This window comes from Falco naumanni, chromosome 5, assembly GCF_017639655.2.
Source record: "Falco naumanni isolate bFalNau1 chromosome 5, bFalNau1.pat, whole genome shotgun sequence".
In the NCBI taxonomy this organism is placed as follows: domain Eukaryota; kingdom Metazoa; phylum Chordata; class Aves; order Falconiformes; family Falconidae; genus Falco; species Falco naumanni.
This window is the reverse complement of record NC_054058.1, coordinates 37397622-37418818: the sequence shown is the minus strand read 5'-3', so window position 1 is coordinate 37418818 and position 21197 is coordinate 37397622. Positions and strand designations below refer to the sequence as shown.

Here is a 21197-nt window from a genome sequence, read left to right as displayed (position 1 = left end):
ATGCTCTCCTTTGAAAACTGTGAGTGCTACTGTTTCTCTCCACCAAGAAAGGACATTAAGTCACCACTATCAAATACCAAATACATGAGAATGTGAAAAACCATTTCGTATAAATTCCCTAAAACTCAAGGTCTGTGAATCGTGACTTGCTGCTTAACAATCAACAGGTTGGATTTTCCCGTGGAAGTGCCGCGGGGCCACGATTTCCCGTTCCTGAGGCTCTGCTACCACCTCCTGGCTCTTAGTATTAAAACACTCAAAGGCGAGTGCATCACAAATTAACTGTTTTCAGGTCCTCTGGAACCAGACAGGTTTGTGTATTGAAGGCTGACCTTATCCACTTTTAGAGCGAGGATTACAACTTCCTGAATAATGGGAAGGTGTGGATGAACCACCTTTATTACAGGGTGCCGGGAGGAACGAGGGTAGCAGAACTGGGTCAGCTGCATTTCGTTACAGCTTAGGAAGGAGCAGGGTGCTGGCTGCTGTGTCTGTTTACCTCCCTGGAGGAAATGTATCTTTCTGGTTGGAAAGTTTTGATGGGCTTTGGCAAGGCATGATGATTACTTAAACTTTGGCCTTAAAAAGTTACCCTTTGAGGGAATATATTTATTAGAATCACAGGGAAGGAAGGTTTATTTTTTAAAAAATGTGAAAACAAAAGAATCAATGCCTGTGAGAGGCAGTTTTACTTTGGTTTAGTATAGCTTGGCCACAAAGTCAGGCCTTGGTTATGTGTTGAATGTTAAGCTACTGGTTTGTAGACATTGACTTTCTGGAATTCCCATTTTTCTTTTGCTGCTGTGCAGCAGCTTCAAACAAAGACATACTCAAGGGAATGTTTTAAAGATACAAAGATCTACAGACAACACAGCATGTTGTGGGGCCCATGTGATGGAAGAGAATGGGACTGGAGTGCACCAAGAAGACTGGGACCAGGCAGCACATGGCTCAGGGAGCTGGTGCAGGGAGATCCTGTGGGCAGCGTTGCTGTCCCAACACAAGCAGGACTCATGATCATACCAAGGGAGACCAGATATTTGACCAAAGATGAAAAATGAAAGCTCCACTGAACTCCCTCTGCTCTTCCCAGAGCTGTATAACTAGAGTCTCATCAGTGGTGATGCTTGCTCCTAACAGCTCCCAGAGGTTCCTGGCAATGAACCACTATTCCTGCTTCTCTTGGTAGGGGTAAGCCCTAATTTGAAGCCATCTGATTTACTTTACTGAGGAATAAAAACGTTTGAACCCATGCACTGCCCCACTGTGAATGGAGTGTTTGTTTCTCTAGTTACTGCTTTGCCTATTCCCTAATGGAGTTAAGCAGTACAGCAAACTAATGGAGACCTTTAACAGCGGCGTCTTTGGACACTCATTGATGGGAATGACTCAGGTGAACACTAACCCACTGTGCACAAACCTTTGCAACCACTGCCACTGCAATAATTTTTATCCTGCATATCATACTCTGAAGCATATGCCTTTCCATTGCCAATCAACATGTGGTAACAGTCTAAATGGGGAAACAATCCCAATCTGATCAGACTGACAAGGCTGTACTCTGCTATGTTGAATAGCAAGGGGGTTCGTCTTTTCTATCCAGGAGTCACTGAAAACTCAAAAGAAAAGGTGGTGGTGATTTCTGGGATTTCAGATTAAAGTTTGGGTGTGAATAGAGCAATAACCTAGTTTTGCGCTGTCTTTCTGCAAAAAGCCAGCTCTTCTAAGAGACCACTCCAGAGAAGCACCCTGAACCTGCACAGTGCTTTATCCTCTCCCCAGCTCCCTATGATGAGGATAAAGAGACAAGCAGAAGCCACCATGGTACATCAGCAATACAGAGATGCCGAGTCAGATAACTCATCATAACCTTAACTCTGCTGCCTTTCATGAACAGTCTTTCAAGCAATTCACACCACCACCATCTTCTAGTGAAGGCTATATGTTTGAGGGTGACCTCTTCCAAAACATACCATCATATGCCCCACAGTCAATGGTACTGTATGGAATCTATGAGAGACTTAGCAGTGCCTAAACAGAAATGCAGGTTTAGAACTGGGCAGGATGCAGAGAACATGAGGGGCTGGGCCAGGGGAAGGAAAGATGCTGTCTCATCCCCAGCTGCTGGCATCACTGGCTGGGGGCAGTGTGAAGGTAGCATGCTGGATTGCACATCAGGTGGATCTTAGGACTGTGTGACTTGTCTTCAAAGAACAGGTAGGTTTAATGGGTGTCTCACCAGTGCCTGGAATATCACTGGGCAGCTTGTGGTTCCTCCAGACAAAATCCGGACTGGTAGTCATCACATGCGTCTCGTTCTTGTGAGTGTTGAAATACAGAAGAGTTCTGAACTATGGGTGTAGGAGGGGAGAAATGCATTCAGCAGATGTGCTCTCCCTCTTTTGTCCCTTGCTTCAAACTACCCTTAATAAATGTGTTGCCCAAACTCAAAAGTAATTCTTGCTCCTTCTGCTACAGTCGTGCATTCCTCAGCTTAGCCATGTTTGGCTGCCATATTATTCCTCATTCCTCCCCTCTCTCTGAAAAGAAATGTATCAATCCCACACAATACTAGTTGTGCTTAATTTACTGAATCACCAGATGACATCAATCCTGTCAGTCTCCAACACGTGGTTTCATGACCCCGTCCTGGCATGCACAGCATGCCTTGGCACACCACCACTTCTGCTGTAGTTATTTTCATAATTCTTATGCTATAGTACAGGGCATTTTGTTTCTCCTTTCATATATAAGGGCAAACAGTTGCTTCCTGGACATACATACATGATTTGCAGTCTGTGGCGTGTACAGCACGGTCAAATTGGTATCGATGTCTCCAAATTCATCTAGAGTCACAGGACCCAGTATACCTGTGGACATAAGGAATTAGTCAGAGGGCTTGCATTCTCAGAAAGACAAACATGTGGCAGGAAGGATGGAAAAAATAAAAGGATTTCTGCTGCTCAGGATACTTTTCTTCATGTACATGCTAAAATACTTATCAGCTGAATGTGGTGCTACTTCTGCCTTAATAGCATGCTACATTTTCTCCACAAAATCCAATAAAAAGGTGTTGAACTGACTGCACCAAAGAGGAAAGTCTCCCTCTAGCTATAGAAAAATGTTATTTGTCAGGTTTCTTCAGCATACCAAGAATGTCAGAGTAACCTCCCTTGTAGGGACCATTTTAGAAGTGAGAAGGGAAATTGCCTGTTTCCACCCACAGTTTGAATCTATCACCAAGAAAGGAAATACAGGGATACTTTCATTCCTCTTACTTTTGAGAGCTGCCTGCTTGGCTCTAATAATATTATTTTAACCATTTTTTTCCCTCTAACCTCCTGACTCTGTATGTCAGCAAATGTGCAGATTGAGAAATTGCCTATGTAGCACATTCCAAGGATTTTAAGGTGGAACTTCCTAAATCCCTCAGCATGGTTTGACTTTGCTCTCATGAAGTCAGTCATTTCAACAAAAGCACAAGCTTAGCCAATACCCATCACTCCTGAAAGTCTGACCTTTATTTTTGACTCTTCTTTTTCAGAGAATCCTTTTTGATCAGCTTCAGATTGCTCTTCTGCTGCTGTTGCTGATGACTTACTTTACTTTACCTGAAGTTCAGCATCATCATTATTTTAGTTTGGGAATTACCTTCTCCCTTTTCACCTTTTCACTGATGAAAATCAGATCTCTCATGTGAGGTACAGATCTCTCATGTGAGGCGACAGCTGGGACTTTGCTCCCAGAGAGGTAATGTCACTTTGTGTAAGTCTTGCCTCTGTCTTTTCCTAATGATCAAATTCTGTGATTTTAAGCCCATGGCCTACAAAAGCCCACTGGTGCTAGAGGTTTTTCATGGTCCACCTTCTTAATTGCAAATTAATTACTATATGAAGAAAGAATGAAGGTCGTTCAACACCTTTCACTTTTCGGATTTTTTTTTTTTCAAACTAAAACTATAACTAATACGGAGCATTACAGTGCAAGGTTTATTTCAGTTAAGTTAAAAAGTTTGTGCAACTTACCTTTTAAATTTAGAGTGAAAAGGAAGAGGTGAGTTTACTGATATTCAAAAAAGGATGCTGTCTCCAGGAGGAATCAGTAAACTATATTTTGCTGGTTTGGGACACTATGGTTAAAGCAAAGATAAGCCCAATACCTGTTAGAACATACTAGGGAAATCTGGGAAACTTCTACATATGTGTTTGCCAAAAGGAGGTGGGACATAAACACAAAGCTTTGAGTCATCATTTTGGTACAGATCTCTCATGTGAGGCAACAGCTGGGACTTTGCTCCCAGAGAGGTAATGTCACTTTGTGTAAGTCTTGCCTCTGTCTTTTCCTAATGATCTAATTCTGTGATTTTAAGCCCATGGCCTACAAAAGCCCACTGGTGCTAGAGAACCTGTGAGAGAGAAAAGAAAGTTGACTAAGAAGAACCAACCCATTGCTAGCTGACTTACACTGCCAGCACCCAGACCTACAATGGCTTTGTAAACTGCAAAAAGGCCAAAACTACTTCGTTGAAGCTTAGTTAGGCGGACTTCAGAGTCATTTTGAACATCAATAGTATTTCATACATATTGGCCTCAAGTCAAGACTAGGCCTTTGGGGGAAACTTAGAAATGCCACTCTTGCAAATTAACAACCTGAGTGCCAGGTTGCCCCTGGAAGAAGCACGGACTCTGGAACCCCCCTGTATGCTTCACTCTTCCAGCTCTTTTCTCGTTCTCCAAATAGTCTCCCTATAAAGAATTCAGCTCTTTGCCAAAAGAATGACACCACCTTCAGGTCCTCATCCCTGCCCTCCATCTCTGCTGGCTGGGAAGCTCTCTCTCTTCTCCTTCCCCCACCTCTCCCTAGGCAGCAATATTCTTTTAATGTGCTTTGTACTTAAAAGCAGCAGGAAAGACACAACAGCCCAGAAAAGGAGTCTGGTCCCTCAAACAGTCTGTAGCTAATTGCAGTGTTTCAAATTATTGTTATTTTGACTTTCTGTCTCATCTGTGTTGCATGCACTGAGGTTATTACGCACAAATGCTATATAGTGCTTCTGCTAATACTGAAGATAACATCCTTGGTGAAAATGACAGAAAAAGAGAAAAAGAGCAGGAACAAAACTCATTGAAGGGTTTGGACTAGTTTAATGTAGAATTGACATACCCTAAGAGTGCTTAAAACCAAACTTCTTTCATCAATTTAGTGAATCCTGCACAGGACTGTACATTTTTTACCTTCAAAAGTGGTATTTCGGAATTCATTGATGAAACTGGCAGGTGACACTAGGGTCTGGGAGAAGATGAATTTCTTCAGAATATGTCCAAACAGCAAGACTGCATTAAAATAGCCAACAACAAAGTCATCTTCCACCTAGAACAGGGAAAAAAGAAAAAATAGCAATTTGAGAGCCCAGGCTGGGGGATCTGGTAGCACTGTAAATCCAGCTTCAGGCTGCCTGCTGGAGAGCTGAAGCTCAAAGCCACAAATCCTGGGAGGAACTCTACATGTAGAGTCTGACTCCCGGGCAGACAGCAGGAGTATCAGTTTCACTAAGCAGATACAGGGTTTGCATACTTTCTGCTTTTCAGGAAATTAAAAAAATACATATTTCATACAGGAAAAAGAGAGTTCCTGTTTTTAAAGTTTAACTGGAAAGCCCCTGGACAGAAACAGCAATGGTTGCCACTGCTTATATGTATCTGCACCAAAAAAAAAAAAAATAAATCAGTCAACAATTACTAGTTCTGACCTTTCCATGCTCACATCTCAATTATACCTATAGACCTTCCTTCAGTGATGTTTTACAGCTATATATAGGATTGTCAGTCACTCAGAAGTGGAATCAGAAGGCCGTGTACCTGTAAGACTCCTTCATGCCCCATGAACACGACACTTGCAGACCAGATTAAAAGCTTGACTTGAACTTCACAAAGCAGGAATATGCCTGCATGTTTGCCTTATGATATTACATATTTACATCATCACAGCAGGACAAAATGTCATCCTGTGATAATGTAAGACAATATCAGCGTAGAAGCATGATGGGGGATGATTATAGCTGCATTTTTAGTTTCATTTCCTAGTGCATGAGCATTAATGACTGAATGCAATAATGAGATACAGTGTGGTTACCAGGATGGTGTCCTCAGTCTTTGCGGTATTTAAGCTGTAATTAGCTGGCGGCAGAGTCAGGACAAGTACATTCTGCATGTAACGGGCTGAGTTGTTGTTCCTGAAGTACGTGTTACTGCAAAGTGAAACACAAGACCCCACAAACAATCAGCGACAAGGGCAGTAGTAACCATGACAGAATCACTCTCCTCTCCCCAGTGGCACGGTTATTTAACATGTTAAAACAGTAGCTCTACAAATAAAATTTCATCATGGACAAAACTCTTTATGTTGTTCACACCCTAATGCCAACTTCTGTGTTTAACTACATTAAAAGGTAGTATCAAAGAGATGTGGCAATCTGAAACTCAGAGGCTGCAGTGAATTATTGTTATTATTTTAACTGTTTGGTTTCTGTCCTGTTTATTTCCTCTTCGTTCAAGCAGGAGTTTATATTTATTAAAACTGAGTCTCTTCTTGGAATCCACAGTACTGCAATGTGTAATTTCTTCACATTATTGTGCATGTTTCTGACCTCTTCTGCACTCCTTGGCATGTTCCTCTAATTTTGATATTTCCTACTAGAATTGATCACAGCATGGTTTGCACTAAAAGCAGTTAACAGGAGGGCATGAAATGGAGAGGTGCAGAGCACAGCTTATTGCTTTATTTGTTTAATTCAGTGAGGTAGGAAAATCAGAGGAAATTATGTGAACTGGAAAACTATGCTAAAACAAGCAGAAAATGTTGTAGCTTTCAGGTATCTTTGGTTTCATCACCTTGACAGGCCATCTGGAAGTGCTTCACAGACTGGCCACCACTGGATTCACATGCGACAGAAGAAATTCATAATAAATATTAATGTCAGGTGGCAGCTTCTGTCATTGCTATAGCTAGATTGATTAGAAAAAAAATATTCTATAAGCCTTCTCTCATTATTCATCATCCTTTTATTTTTTGAGTCAGTACTGTATTAAGGAATTTTTGGAGACCGCAGGCTCCACTCCATGGCCAACAGACGGGATCCTGACACCAGAGCCCTGTCCCTGCCTTTCCCTGAACCTTCTCACTTTTACATTGTAGTTCTCACCCTGAAGAATTTCAGAGTGCTTTTTATTCAGGCTTGGACTTAATTATCTGGGTGAGAAGGAAACTTCGCTGGACTCCACCAGACAGGATAATCCTACAGCATCCCATACCCCCTGAGGGAGGCTTAAACACTGTGTGTCCTGGTTGCCAGAGGGCTCAGAACTGAAGCAAATTTAAATTCATCCCTTTGTTTGAGAGACTTGACTCTTGGAGAAGCATGGGACCTGCCTACTGTCTTCTCCTACAGCTTGAGTTTGGATCTAACATGTGTCTGTATTTTCTTTCTGTTTTATAAAGAACATGATTTGAGATATTCAGCAAAATAAGGGGTATGTAGCAAATTTAAGGAGGGCAGCACACAAAATGGGCTGAGACCCATCAGAAGGATGCATATCACAGCAGAGAAGCTCATAATCACCGTCACCTATTGTGAGGCAACAATTATACATGCAACACCAGTAAGCAAAAGCACTCATGTACCTAGTCCCCATTGTGCATTTGCAAAGAAATAGGAATTGTGGCCAGTCACTTCAGGAAAAGCAAGCAGGGTTTCCTAGTGCATGGATAAAGTAATGGAAAGTCTAAAGTTCTTAGAAGCACTTCTTTGAAGCTCACCATATATATTTTTCAGCATACAGGACAGAGAAGATTGTTAGAACTTGAATCACAGGCTCCAGTTTGGACTCAAAGATTAAATGACTGAAGTCATTAACCCAGAGTGCCTCAGCTGTGCTCTGCCAAGGTCAGTTTTGGATGCGAGGGCTGGAAAGTCCCTGGATTATTTTGCTACATCAACAGTGAAATAAGTAAGATTGAATTTGCCTTGTGATCATCCATATCATCAAGCTGCCAGCACAGTCCAGGGCACGATTTCAGTCTAGGCCAACTAGTTTTCTCCTAGACTGTAACTTGCTATGGTGACCGGAGCATACCCAAGAAACAGTTTGGGCATCTACACTTAGCCATACAGATGTGAGTTGTGCTGTGCCACTTAGGCTTAGGGCCAGAGATCAGCTCTCAGTCCTTGTATACAGACAAAGCTTCTGAGGCTGCCATTGCTAAGGCCAGCTTGTATCAGTCCTTATCTATAACGATTTTGTAATTAGTAATATAAAGATTAAAGAGAACATCAGAAAATTTAGGTTGTGTACTAAGAAACAACTCTGAAAAGTTAGATTTACGTAGTTATAAAGGTATTGAAGAGATGGTTATAAAAAGGAAGAGTTATAAAGTAGAAGAGACAGTTGTACACTCAATTTAAAAACATAATAAATAGAGCCCAGAAAAATATACTGTAAGCCACATTTACATAGTTGTCTGGTTGGGCAGAGTGTATGAAAAATGTACAATATCACATATGAACAGCTCATGACCATTCTGACTCTGGACTCAGTGGTTCTTTCATGGCTTCCTGCACTGAGAAGTCCACAGGATGATGTTAACCCTACCTGCTCCATCACTGCCTTAGAAAAATATTACATGAACTAAAGGGGATGTTGCAGAGAATGTGCTACAGATTAAACACTAAGCAGCTTAGATAAAAGGCAAGACATGAGAAACAAGAGCAATGGGAAATTGTTGCAGCACAAGCAAACTAGCAGGCTGCAACAAAGCTTTTACCATTGGTCAGATTCTACTGTCCATGCTGTTTCTCCTTCCTCCAGAAGCCAGACTGCACTGCCCCTCCTCCACCTAACCACCTCACCCACAATCCTCAGGGCTATTTAACTACTTAGCAGGAACGAGCTACACCTGCACATTGTCCATGTCAATCGACCCCCTGCCTTCAAGGCAAGGCCACAGCTGCATGTTATCAATGCCAATCAACCCACTGCCTGCATTCCTCTACAGGAAACATTCTGAGAAAGCACATTTCTTCAACAAAACAGTTCCACTCGGACTATTTCCATTATCACTATCCTTCAGCAAAATGCAGAGAAAAGAGGAAAAGCAAAGGTGATACTTACTTGAAGAGATCTATCAGGATGATTACAATGTCCTGATCCACTTCCGCTGTCCCTAGGTCTTTGCTGACATCAACTGGAGAACCGCACATGATGATCACTACAGATTGGGGAAAAATGGAGATGGACTGGTGAAAGGTACAGACAAGAAGAGGGCATTTGCCTGCTCCCCTGTGCTCGAATAGCAGGCAGTAAAGCAATGCTGGGCTAAGGTACGTTAACTGCACTGTGCTGGGACCCAGGCACAGAGCTACAACCTCTCTGCAGTAAAACCAGGATATCTGAGGGGAAGTGGTAAAAGGTGTCTCAACACCTGCACTATTTTCTGTCCAGGCGCACCAGAGCACTACCGTTACCTCACTCAAATAAGTATTAGCAGTTCTGATGCAATAAGGGCTACTAAATGTGAACATTTATAAGTTACATGTCATTCAAGTAATAGTTTCCTTGGCTTATTTAGTACTCTTGCACTTGCTTGGCCTGCTGATGCCAGGTGCTTAGTTTTAGGAGAAGATGAGGTATTTACTCCCCCATTTTTCTAATTTAGATGCATCACTTCCAGAAGTACCACCCCCTAATGGCACAAATTAGGCTTATACATACGTACCAGGGCTGCAAACACAGAAATGGTAGAGAGCTAAGCAGTCTTGTAATATCTAAGGCCTTTCTTAGGAGGAGTTGTGATTTTTGGATTTCTGAATCTTTCACAAAATGGAACTTGTGCTTAGGTGGGATAATTCATCCCAAAAACTCTCTGGAACCAGGATGTTCCCTTATATTTTATGTGGATGGTGAGAGGAATATAGGAACTTTGTGCCATTTTATGTTTGCATCCATTCAAAATGGTATATCTATATTTCTCCACCATTTATGTGGAAAGACTATGCCTAAAACGTAACTAAGGGGTAGGTCTGATTTCCTGGGAAAAGCAACTTACCTGCAGGGGACAGCCCACCCCCCGCCCCCACCCCCACCCCATCCCCACCCCATCCCCTTACCGTTGCTTTTCCGGTTTGGATCTTTCACAGTTTTTCTGAGAGCCGCTCGAGTCCTTAAAATTTCCTTCAACTTCAGGTTTTTGGAAAAGTGTGTGATTCCAGCATCTAGCGCGTTCATGTACCTGACACAAGGTAGCACAGATATTGTCAGAAAATTGCTAACTCCTCACATTCTCCTAAATAAGCCAAAATGCAAGATAGGCTGTTTACAGCACACAAGAGTGTTTGTAAGGCAGTATGGAACATTTTTTTTTCTGCAGCAATAGAAGACAGAAAATCAATACAGGGCATGAAACACTTAGAACTGTTCGGAAAGTCACCCAGAGGTATTTCAGCCTGGTTGTACAAAGAATGAGTTTGGAGAATACACTGATGTAATAAGACATTAACAATTAAGAAATCAGGAATATGGGGAAATTACACTAAGTGAGACTAACTGGGAGGCAGTCAGGAAGCTCTGCTGTTTTAAGACATCAGTGGTAATCTTAAAAAACACATGTGAAGGTTTAAAGGAGTAAATGGGAGCTGCAGAAAGAACTGAGATAAAAAACCTCACCTGTACCCTGACTGTGAGAGGTGAGAGAAGCAAAGGAAGGAAAGTAGCAACCAAAAAAAACCCTATACAGAGCAAGTTAAAACTTGAAGGGGAAAAATGAGACAGGGGGAAAAAAAAAAAAAGGAAGAGCCAAGTGGGTAAAAGCTAGCTAACAGATTAAGCAAAACCGGCTAACTCCTAAATCCTATTCTTGCCTCAACATGTTGTGTTGAGGAGAGACATTCTGTCTGAAATAAAGTTAATGCAGAGGGAAAACCAAAATAAGTCTCTTTGTTTTCAAACTACTTAACTTTTTATCTAGCAACACTGAGGTCATAGTCCTATAAACTACTAAATATCTTTTGCTTCCCCTTTTTTTTCAGGAACAGAATCATTAACCATTTATTCACAGGAACATATGCCTAGGTGAGACATAACCTGATTTTGTTATCACTGTTTTGTATTCACTTACTTTTATACATGTAAAGGGAAAACAATGAGCTCATGCAGCATAACTTGTGCTTTAACAAAAATGAATTTTTTACATTAGACAGTTCAAAAACCTTCAAGCTCACAATTTCTATTAAAGCCAAATGAGATGCATTTTTACAACTATATTAGAATGAGAAGTGGGCAGAGATACAAAATTAATTTTAAATGTTGTTGTTAATTCAACAGTAAAGAAAAGGAGCTTAAACAATTCTGAAGTCATAAAGAAGATCCTGAACAGAAGTATTAATAAAGACAAGGTAAGAAACACTTGGGAAATAACTTACAGGCACTGACTTCCCTGAAAGGTTTGAAACCTGCAGGATTAAAGGGATTTAGCTGAAGTGTGTGTAGTGCATTGGCAATTATAGCTGCAAACATGGAGAAATGGAGATGGTAGTATGAGAAAAGTGAATTGCACTGATGTTTCAAAGCATCAGCAAGAGGTAATCATAGCAATTACACCATGTGATCAAGTCACTATCTATACTAAAAAAGATGGAGGAAACAATAAAAATCCCTAAATATTTACATAACAGTGAATTGGAGATCAGGTTTTAGGTCACTTAATTAAGAAAAAAAAGTTATATCCTGTACACAAAATATTTTGTAAGTACATGCTTATATCACTCTGAAGCCAACACGGCTATAAATTTTGCTTAACATTCTGAAAGTTCCTCAAGTTATGAACTAGAAAGATAAATAATAGTTATTTACATGAATTCTTGACTGCCTTTGAGCTACATTTATAAAATCAGTAGGAGAAACAAGATGACTTTTTAAAATTAATTGCCATTTTATGCCCCAAAATTGGAAGAAGAAAATCAAAGGACCATAGAAACACTCACATGAGCTGAAAATTAAATAAGTCAATAATATAAGAGTAATGATAAATATCAGTATATTAAAGGGTCTATTTGACTAAAAAAAAGCCTTTGATTTTAGGCAAGGAGAAAACCCAGCACTCCTGATTATCAATCACAGGCTGATGTTTCAGGTCATGAAGTGAAAACTGTCTCCAATGCTCCAAACTGGTGAAAGCATAGCTGAAACTCTGCAATCATTGGGGGTCATTATGTTCAAAGATAGAGTTGGAACTTTGTAGATGTTTTGGAATAACAATAGTGCCCACAGATTGGAGCCACTAATGTGGAGAAACAGTAGAAGAACTTGGTAATACCCCTGACATAAAAAAGGCATCTATGGAGAGCTGGATGGAGCAGCTTCTCATGTCACACCCTTTACATCAAGGATGCAGTAAATAGGTATTTCCAGCAGGGACTACAGGTGGACTATGATGTCCACAGGAAAAAGCCAAGGCTTGAGAATACTTAAAAGTAGACTGAATGAAACAGTCAGATATGAAGTACAGTTAAAGGGTATAATTCTTCTTTTCCTTCTCTCATTCTTTGGTAGTTGTAAGGCAGCTCTCAAAAAGTAGGACTCAAAGGACAGCTTGTAAGAACCATGTCCAAGGATGGAGATGGAGTTTATCAACAGCCAGGTCAGAAGAGGACCCGGATCTTACCAGAGGCATGCCTCCGAGTTTTCATTCCTCTTGTAAATGTAAGCAGATTCCCAGGTATTGGTTTTGAATGGCAGCTGAGATTCTTTCCAAAAATAATAGAAGAAGTCATTCACTTTCCTGGCTGGGGTCAGAAGGCGGGTTAGGTTTACTTTGTAGTCACAGGACAGTCCAAAACTTCCTACAGAGATCAGAGGCAGGCTCAGTATTGTTTCAACTCTGAAGGGAGAGACAAGAGGACAAGTCTAAACGGGTTGCTGTCACACCAAGGCAACTACCACATGATTTCCATCTTCCGCTTCCTCTCCTCTTGTGCCCTGCATTAATTTAACAGTGATCTGAACTTGAAACAGAAAGCTCCTCAAGAACACAGTAGATTTCAAATCAGTATTGGCACTGAAAAGCCCTGTTGAACTGGCCCAGGCAGCTTCTCTCACTGCCCCCAATTCTCCTAGCCCTTTTGGGTACCATTGTGCCATTTCAGCCCAAGAGCTGTGACAGGAGTCCAAAGGCTGAAGGACCCATCTACTTCTGCTGCCTGGCTGCCGTTCACATGGGATGGATTTGATCTCTTTATTAGGGCAGTGCTGGAGGGTGACAGCTTTTTGTCATCAAAAAGACTTTACTGCTACAACTCAAAGGAAAAATCTTTTATGTTTCACTATGGCACATTTGTGGAACAGTACAACAGCAGCACTCAGGGAGAATAACTAAGGCAACCCTCTGCTGGCAGGGAATTTGCAAAGCAAAGATATTTTTCATCTACAGAGACAGTAAGTTTTTAAGTATAAAAGTATTTTCCTAGGTGCTGCAATCTTATCAGACTAGAATCAAAATATTTTAATTCTTGTATAGTAAGTAGTTTTTTACAACAGAGAATTTTGCCTGCAAAAACATGATGTTAGAGTTGTTGGTATTATTGTAACAAAACTTTATTTTTCAGGGAAAGCCCACTTACCAAATTACAGGGTTTATACTTGTTGTAACAGAAACAGACACAGATGATGTAATAAGTAATGCCAGGGAGAGTATTTCACTAATGAAACGGACATTTTTCTGACTGACTTAGAATAGAATAGAATATTCCAGTTGGAAGGGACCTACAACAATCATCTAGTCCAACTGCCTGACCAATTCAGGTCTCACCAAAAGCATATTATTAAGGGCATTATCCAAATGCCTCTTTAAAGACTGATAGGCTTGGAGGGCTTTGACCACCTCTCTAGGAAGCCTGTTCCAGCATCTGACCACCCTCTCAGTAAAGGAATGCTTCTTTATGTCCAGACTAAACCTCCCCTGGTGCAGCTTTGAACAATTCCCACATATCCTATCACTGGATACCAGGGAGAAGAGCTCAGCACCTCCCCCCTCTCCACATTCCCTCAGGAAGCTGTAGAGAGCAATGAGGGTGCCCCTCAGCCTACTTTTCTCCAAACTAAACAAACCCAAAGTCCTTAGACGCTCCTCACAGGATATTCCTTGCAGCCCTTTCACAAGCTTTGTTGCCCTCCTCCAGACACATTCAAGGACCTTAACATCCTTCTGAAATCATGGAGCCCAAAACTGCACACAGTACTTAAGGTAAGGCTTCACCAATGCTGAATACAGCAGGACAATCACCTCTTTTGGCCTGCTCGTTATACTGTTTGCTGCACCCCAGGATGCAGTTTGCCCTCTGAGCTGCCAGGGCACACCACTGGCTCACATTGAGCCTGCTGCCAACCAGCACCCCCAGAGCCCTTTCTGCAGGGCAGCTCTCCAGACATTCCTCTCCCAGTTTATACATGTGCCTGGCATTACTCCATCCTAGGTGCAGAACCCAGCATTCAGACTTGCTAAATTTCACCCCATTAATCATTGCACAATAATTTCCTAAATTAGAGATGATGAAAAAGTTGGAGGTAGACAGCTGGCCTAACCACAAACCACGCTCGTTACTTCTACCATTCTGTAGCAACATCCCAGCAGCCACTGTGCTTACAGAGCTCTTGCAGTTAACACTCAGTGTCGCTTACCATCCATTTGACAAGCCAAAGATGAAACCCAGAGAACTACAGCCAGCACAGGCCCTCGGCACACTCCCCATACTTAACGTGCTGTAAAGGAAGGCACTTGGTCTGATTGGCAAAGCTATTGTACCATGGACAAAAGCCAGCTGCCTGTTTGTTAGTGTTCATTGCTTTGCCTGCTGTTCATACTTTTCACTGGTTTAGCTGTGTCAGAGTTCAAGGAAAAGACTTTGGCATCATTCTGGGCAGCTCCATATCCAGCAGATAGAAAAGCAAACATAGAGTTAGGAGGCATTATGAATAAAATGGGGTATATTGTACAATATTTTACCATGGTCCTATACATATGTAAGAACTTATTCTTTTGATTCTCCTGTAAATCCATCACACATGTTCACTGGTAACATTTGTATTCACTTCTGGTCATGCCACTCAAAATATAGAGATAAAAGCAGATAAAGCTTGAGTGTCTCTGTCTTCCCAGTATCTCTCAGTGAAACCAAAAGGCTACCCAAGTTTAAAAAGGGAAGTGATTCACACAGGTAACCATATGGATTTCTACATCATGACTGATGGGGTTTTTTAAACTGATTTATGCTAGAAGTCTGCAGGTTTGTCTTACACTTTTCATAATATCTGAGAAAGAGCATATTAATGTATAATATAATAGGGAATAGAATTATACAGGTTTATGTATCATATGATAGTAGAGACATCATTCTTCAGGAATGCTTTGTCAGGCAGAAGAGTTAGGATGAAACTGGCTGCTCTGTATCTAAACACTCTTTACTGAAGATGGCTGGGGTTTTTGGATCTTCTCTTGACACATGTAACTCAAACCCTTCTCAATGACTGAACAACCACCCAGAAGGACACCTGTTGCTGCAGTGCTGTGAAGTCTACATACCTCAAGCTAACATCTCTTTCCTGCTGCAGTTGTTGAAGAGTTAAGTCTTTTGAGCCCTTAATTGATCAATCGACTTACTGTCAGAAATTAGAAAAGCTTCCCTGATAGCAATGGGATTTCTTCAGGGGGCTTTGGAAGCGGGTTTTCTTCTCCTTACCAAACATAGTGACTATGTATAAGAGTCTTACTGCCATGACAGTACACCTCAAGGTGTCTGATGTATCATAAACCCCAATGTCTCTGCTGGCTTGTTGAACACAAAACAACTTTGTTCAGCAGTTGATATCTTTAACATCACAGTATTAGGGGGACAAAGTGGTACTTACGAGACCATTTGGTAGGTGGCATAAGTGCAAGCAGGTCCTATGACAACACAGCCAAGCGCGTTACTATTCTGCAAGGGATCAGAAAAGATCAGTAGTGGGGACAGTGTAGAGGACTGGCAGAGATAGGAGGATGGAACAATGAAGAAAACTTTAGGATTTAAGAGGGAGTCACAGAATTTACCCAGCAAAATCAAGAACAGAGTAGCAAAGGAGCTACAGAAAGGAACAAACCTAGAGTGAAGGAGGGAGGAATTACAGAAAGCTAAGAAATGGCAGAAAACAAAATACTGCCTGTGAGTATGACCTCCGTTAAGAGACAGACAGCAAGTTAGGATTAAAATGTTGCAATTGTTACAATTGCTCATATGAAATTACATACCCCAGCAGGTAATGCAGAAGACAGAGGAGTTGGAATTACAAGATACTGTGTTTCAGAAAAATGGTTATATACATGAAGCTTGTATGGCAAAAAAAACTTCCATGACCACCAAATCAGGCCTGACCAGTAGCTTTGTGTGTCATGAAGGACTTCTTAACAAAGACATATGAGCATGTGCTCACTGGTAGATCTGAGAATTCACACTGGATTGACAAAGCTTCACTCAGAGGTGACAGCTATTAGATGTGAGAAAATTCACCAAATACAGCTTCTTGTAAGGCACCGATTCTAACTGAAGCTTTTCCTCATATTAGAGTATGCACATAGTTTCTCCCATGTGACTTTTGTGATTTCTAGTGAGAAGTGAGCACTTCATCTTTGCCCTCTGGGCATAGTTCCATACATGTTTCTTTGCTATCACTGCCAGCCTAATAACCTCTTTGTCCACACATTCCCATACCCACACAGCTTTCTCTTTGTGTGTTTGTGTAAACTGATGATGAACCAAATCAGGGTCTGATCCACTTGGAACGGACCTTTTTTTGCTCTGCTTGAGCTGTTTGAGTTTGTTTTTTTGGGGTTGGGGGCGGGGGGGAGGTTGTTTGGGGTTTTTTTAATGGATTGCTTCGGCTATATGGCCACGCAAGGAGCTGTGCAGGTATAAAAAAGAGGACAACTTAAGCATAGGAAAAGGAGCTTGAAGCTGAAGGCTGCTTTAGCCGGCACTGCCACCAAATGTCTAATGACAGCCTCTGGGAAGCATTCATAGAATCTCTCTCCAGTATTTTTCTGCTTGTCCTCACAAAATTTACAGGAACATCTTCTCTTTGAAAACTTCAGTTCCCTGTCAAATTTGTTTGGAATTGAACAACAGGATCAAAAGTTAATAAGGAAAGACAGAGAGACACATGCACACATATGCAGAAAGAAAAAAGTCTTGTCTTCTTAGGAAATCAGCTTAAAAAAGGCTGCTACTCACATAAATTTCCTTGATGAGCTCCACACCTTCACAGGTGCTGGTCCGACAGCCTTGTGAGACATAGAGCGATGAGGTAAAAGTGTGGAAAGTGGCATTGACTGTAACGTTTTCTCCTGCAATGCAAATGTAAAAGTAAACAGCATCATGAGTTAATTAATTAATTAATGTCCAGACTAAACTTCCCCTGGTGCAGCTTTGAACTGTTCCCACATATCCTATCACTGGATACCAGGGAGAAGAGTTAAGCACCTCTCTCTCCACTTCCCCTCCTCAGGAAGCTGTAGAGAGCAATTAGGTTGCCCCTCATAATGCTGAGGAACATTTAATTAAACCACTAACACACAGTATCCCTTTTCTGACACAGGTCTGAGCAGTCTTATGCTACGATGTCTCCCACCAAAAAGCTGCTAGAAAGTTCACCTATCATTTTAACTCCCACTACTTAGGATAAGACTGTAAAATTTTCTCCAATGTGGACTGCTGACTTCTTCTGATGAGTGTTAGTACGTTCAGTACAAAGTACTTTTAGTGTTGGCCAATATTAAAGACTTTTTTAAGGCTCTGTGCAAAGGAATTCAGAGACCACTTTCCAATAAAACTGGAAAAAATATCTTCAACTAGAGGACAGAAAGGCAATAGGTATCATTTCTTTGGAACCTCTTTTTCCCATTATATCTAGGGAGTAACAGTAGATTGGTGATACTAATAGGAGAGGTAAGATAGCAAAATAAATAAAAGCATCATCTGCAGTGACTCTATATGAAGGAAAAACATATGGACTGCAGATTCTTCACACTTCAAGTCATAAGGTGACCAACGGATGGGATCAAGAAGAAAATTAGTTTCAGAAAGTAGGAGCTAATCCAGCCATAAAAGGAAGCAAGGGCATATCAGTTATGGTACTAGATCACTGGTCTTTTCTGACCCTGTTCAGTAATTTCCATGTTCCCAGTCCCAACTGAAAAACTCCAGGAAAGCAAATATGGCTCTGCCCATCTGTAGAGTACTTCTGTTTTTACAGGGGGTGGTCACTATTTCTGTATGATCTACGTAAGGTAAACGGACAGGCAAGGAGCCTGCCTGAGGAGCAGTTTGCTGAAGGTCAGATGAGCAGGAAGCACGGCATGAAGTGTGACAAGAAACCAAAGCAGCAGAGGAATAACCAAAACCCTTTGCCTTACCTGTTGTCTGCAGTTCATTTTGTACCCTTTTCAAGGCTTCCTTCACAGCTAATTTCAAATTATCAGTAGTAGATGGCAAGTCCGAGTAATTCATGAGCATCACATTGATCACATAATTGTTGTTGCTACACTCATTTGAACCAACTTGCTGCAGCAGCCAGGGCAAGAAAAACAAAGGCCAAAGGGCCAGACTCAACATGTGTTTCTTCATTATTGCTCAGTTTAGATCCATTGTGTGTGCTCTCTCTTTTCTTTTTCTCTTCCAACCCTCTTTCTTTCAGATACCTTACATTGGTTTTGTTCCTGGGCAGGATAGAAGAGATATCCACACCATAGATTCAATGACAGGCTATACAATTCTTCTCTCAGGCTCTTCCCTGCTGTCTTCACCTCTGCCCGTCCGTCCTGTGTACTAGGTGGCACTTCTGTTTGTGAAAAACTAACAACAGCAAAATTCAGTAGAGAGGCTAAAGGTTGCTGTGAATGTTTGCTCATGGAAAGGCTCAAGCTATAAACCTGAAGCATTACCCGAAACCTTGCCTGATAAGGGCACTAAGTCTTCATAACAGAGATGAGCTGAGAGAAGGAAGGTGACGGGACAAATGGACTGTAAAGACAACTCTTTAAAATGGAAATAAAATACAAGGTCCGTTAAAGCCTAGAGGATGACAGATGGTTTCTTCATGTTTGCATTGCCCTACATCTCTGGTTACATTGCCACACCATCTCTCCTGACTGGGCTTATAAATCAAAGATATATTTTCTTCTGTGAAGTTACCTATTTCATTCCTTCAGCTTTTACCATTGAAACACTTTTTGTGTTTTTTCAGTCCTCCAGACCAAAGCTTTTGTTTCTACTTACAGAGTAGACTCAGCACAAAGCTTGTCCGCTCATACTCGCCCAAGCATTGCACACCAAAGCACCCCACATCTGCCCTAGACGCATTGTTCCCAGGCAGCACAGGTCTCATTGTTCATTCCCACCTTGTCAGATGGCTCCTCAAATGGAGGCCAAACATATTAATACTTTATGTGATGCAACCTCTTGCATCAGGTAAGGATTACCAAAGCTGAAGGTTACATCTCAGACCTGTGGGACCAAAGCTAAATTTTAAATGGCATTGCTAAGAGGCACACACTAGAGGACACAGCAGTATTGTTCCTGGGTAGGGCTCCTGGCTTTTCTGAGTATCTTTCCTGAGAATGGTCCCAGGGAAGGTAGGTAGAATGAAGGGAAGACAAAAAAACCCACAAGCCTTATGGATAAGTCTGGGAACAAAGGAGAATTGCAGGATAAAAGGAATCAACAGGGAAAATGAAATAAGTACTGAGTGTGGTTGGTCTGAATTTGGGGTGTTTGTGCACATCTACAGCAGCTTCTGTTTTTCTACTGAAACCTGGACTGAGGCTGTCAGATAATAAATCAATTTACTTTTATTACCTTCCTGAAATAGTTTTAAGACAAACAAGGAAAACAATCGGCAACAGGATAACTGCTTTTGGTGTAAGACAGAACTGCAACTCCGTGGTTTCTTTCAAAGCCTTTATTCAAAAGGTGTTGAATCCGCTTTAAATAGATTTGCAGACTTTTTACATGATCCTATTTTAATACCAAATTATTGTTGTTTGAATCTCTCTTATACCAAACAACAGAGGATACCATGAGCCAGCATTTAAGAGCAGATCTTGAACACCTCAGCATATCTAATCTAGCATTTTTAATTAGTAATACAGTAATTCTATATTAGCAGTCTGTCCTGTAAACATCTGGACTAGTATGGCTGGCTAGAGCCACAGACTTAGAAGGGAATACAGCTTTTCATCCTAAGATCATCTGCTCATCACTGCCTTGTTTGATAGGTATTTATAAACTTCTTGAAATTTATTCCATATAAGTCAATAACAGATTTGACCCAAACTTCAGCAGAGCAAGATTTGCATTTTTATACTGTTCTTAGCCTATCTGAGAGAAACAGTTAGCTGGCGTGGACAGTGCAAGTAGAACTGAGTATTTTACATTGCCGATCACACAGGGAGTATGTAATGGCACCGAGGTCTCCTTGGTTTTATATCTATTCATGTATTTGGTTGGTTTTCATGGCAGTGTAAAAATGTCCTTTAAAAACAAAAGGTAAAATCAACTGCAGCCTTAGCACAGCATTTCTTTTTACTCTTTCCTTTGCCCCCTGCCTTCACAGTGCCACAGGGGGTCCCCAGCCAGAACATGCTATAAATGAGTTGTTGACCTCTCAACTTTATAACTGCTGCTGTGTGTAGCCTCTCAGTGTCAGGTCCCATGATAGGAGCACGCCTGGAGCACTGAGTGACATGGAGCAGGAGGGAATGTGGCAGGAGGCTGCAGCCGGGCTGAAGCAAGCACTCCCTGGAACCTGCTGAACACCACACTTTCCCTTGTACCTCTGGGCTTTGCACATCAGACTCAATTGCCTGGCAGACTGATCAGTAACATCTGCTTCATGGCATAAGAGAGACAAAAAAAGCTGTGGCATCACACTGTAAACCTGAGAATTACTGATACTATAGATGATCATGAGGGTGGAGAGAAGAAAAAGTAAACAAGTCATATGTGTGAAGCACAAAATCTGACACGTCTGCCACAAGCAAAAGGAAAATTCTGTATATTTGTGTTTGTTGCTGCCTGTGCCTGAGAGATCTTTTCCCTGGGGCATAGAAGAGGTGAGACA

General features: G+C 41.4%; 1 protein-coding gene across 1 annotated transcript in view; it reads right to left on the bottom strand.

The window, feature by feature from the left end:
* The window catches only part of GUCY2C (guanylate cyclase 2C), a 47540-nt gene extending 28655 nt beyond the window's left edge, over positions 1–18885 (bottom strand). Inside the window, exons 1-10 of the mRNA XM_040596805.1 lie at positions 18493–18885; positions 17312–17424; positions 15954–16021; positions 12715–12930; positions 10163–10284; positions 9168–9264; positions 6133–6247; positions 5235–5370; positions 2785–2870; positions 2240–2351 (exon numbers count right to left, since the gene is read on the bottom strand). Of these exons, the coding sequence (XP_040452739.1) occupies positions 2240–2351; positions 2785–2870; positions 5235–5370; positions 6133–6247; positions 9168–9264; positions 10163–10284; positions 12715–12930; positions 15954–16021; positions 17312–17424; positions 18493–18703 (1276 nt within the window). The 5' untranslated portion in view covers positions 18704–18885. The remainder of the gene's footprint in view (positions 1–2239; positions 2352–2784; positions 2871–5234; positions 5371–6132; positions 6248–9167; positions 9265–10162; positions 10285–12714; positions 12931–15953; positions 16022–17311; positions 17425–18492) is intronic.
* Between the last annotated feature and the right edge of the window lie 2312 nt (positions 18886–21197).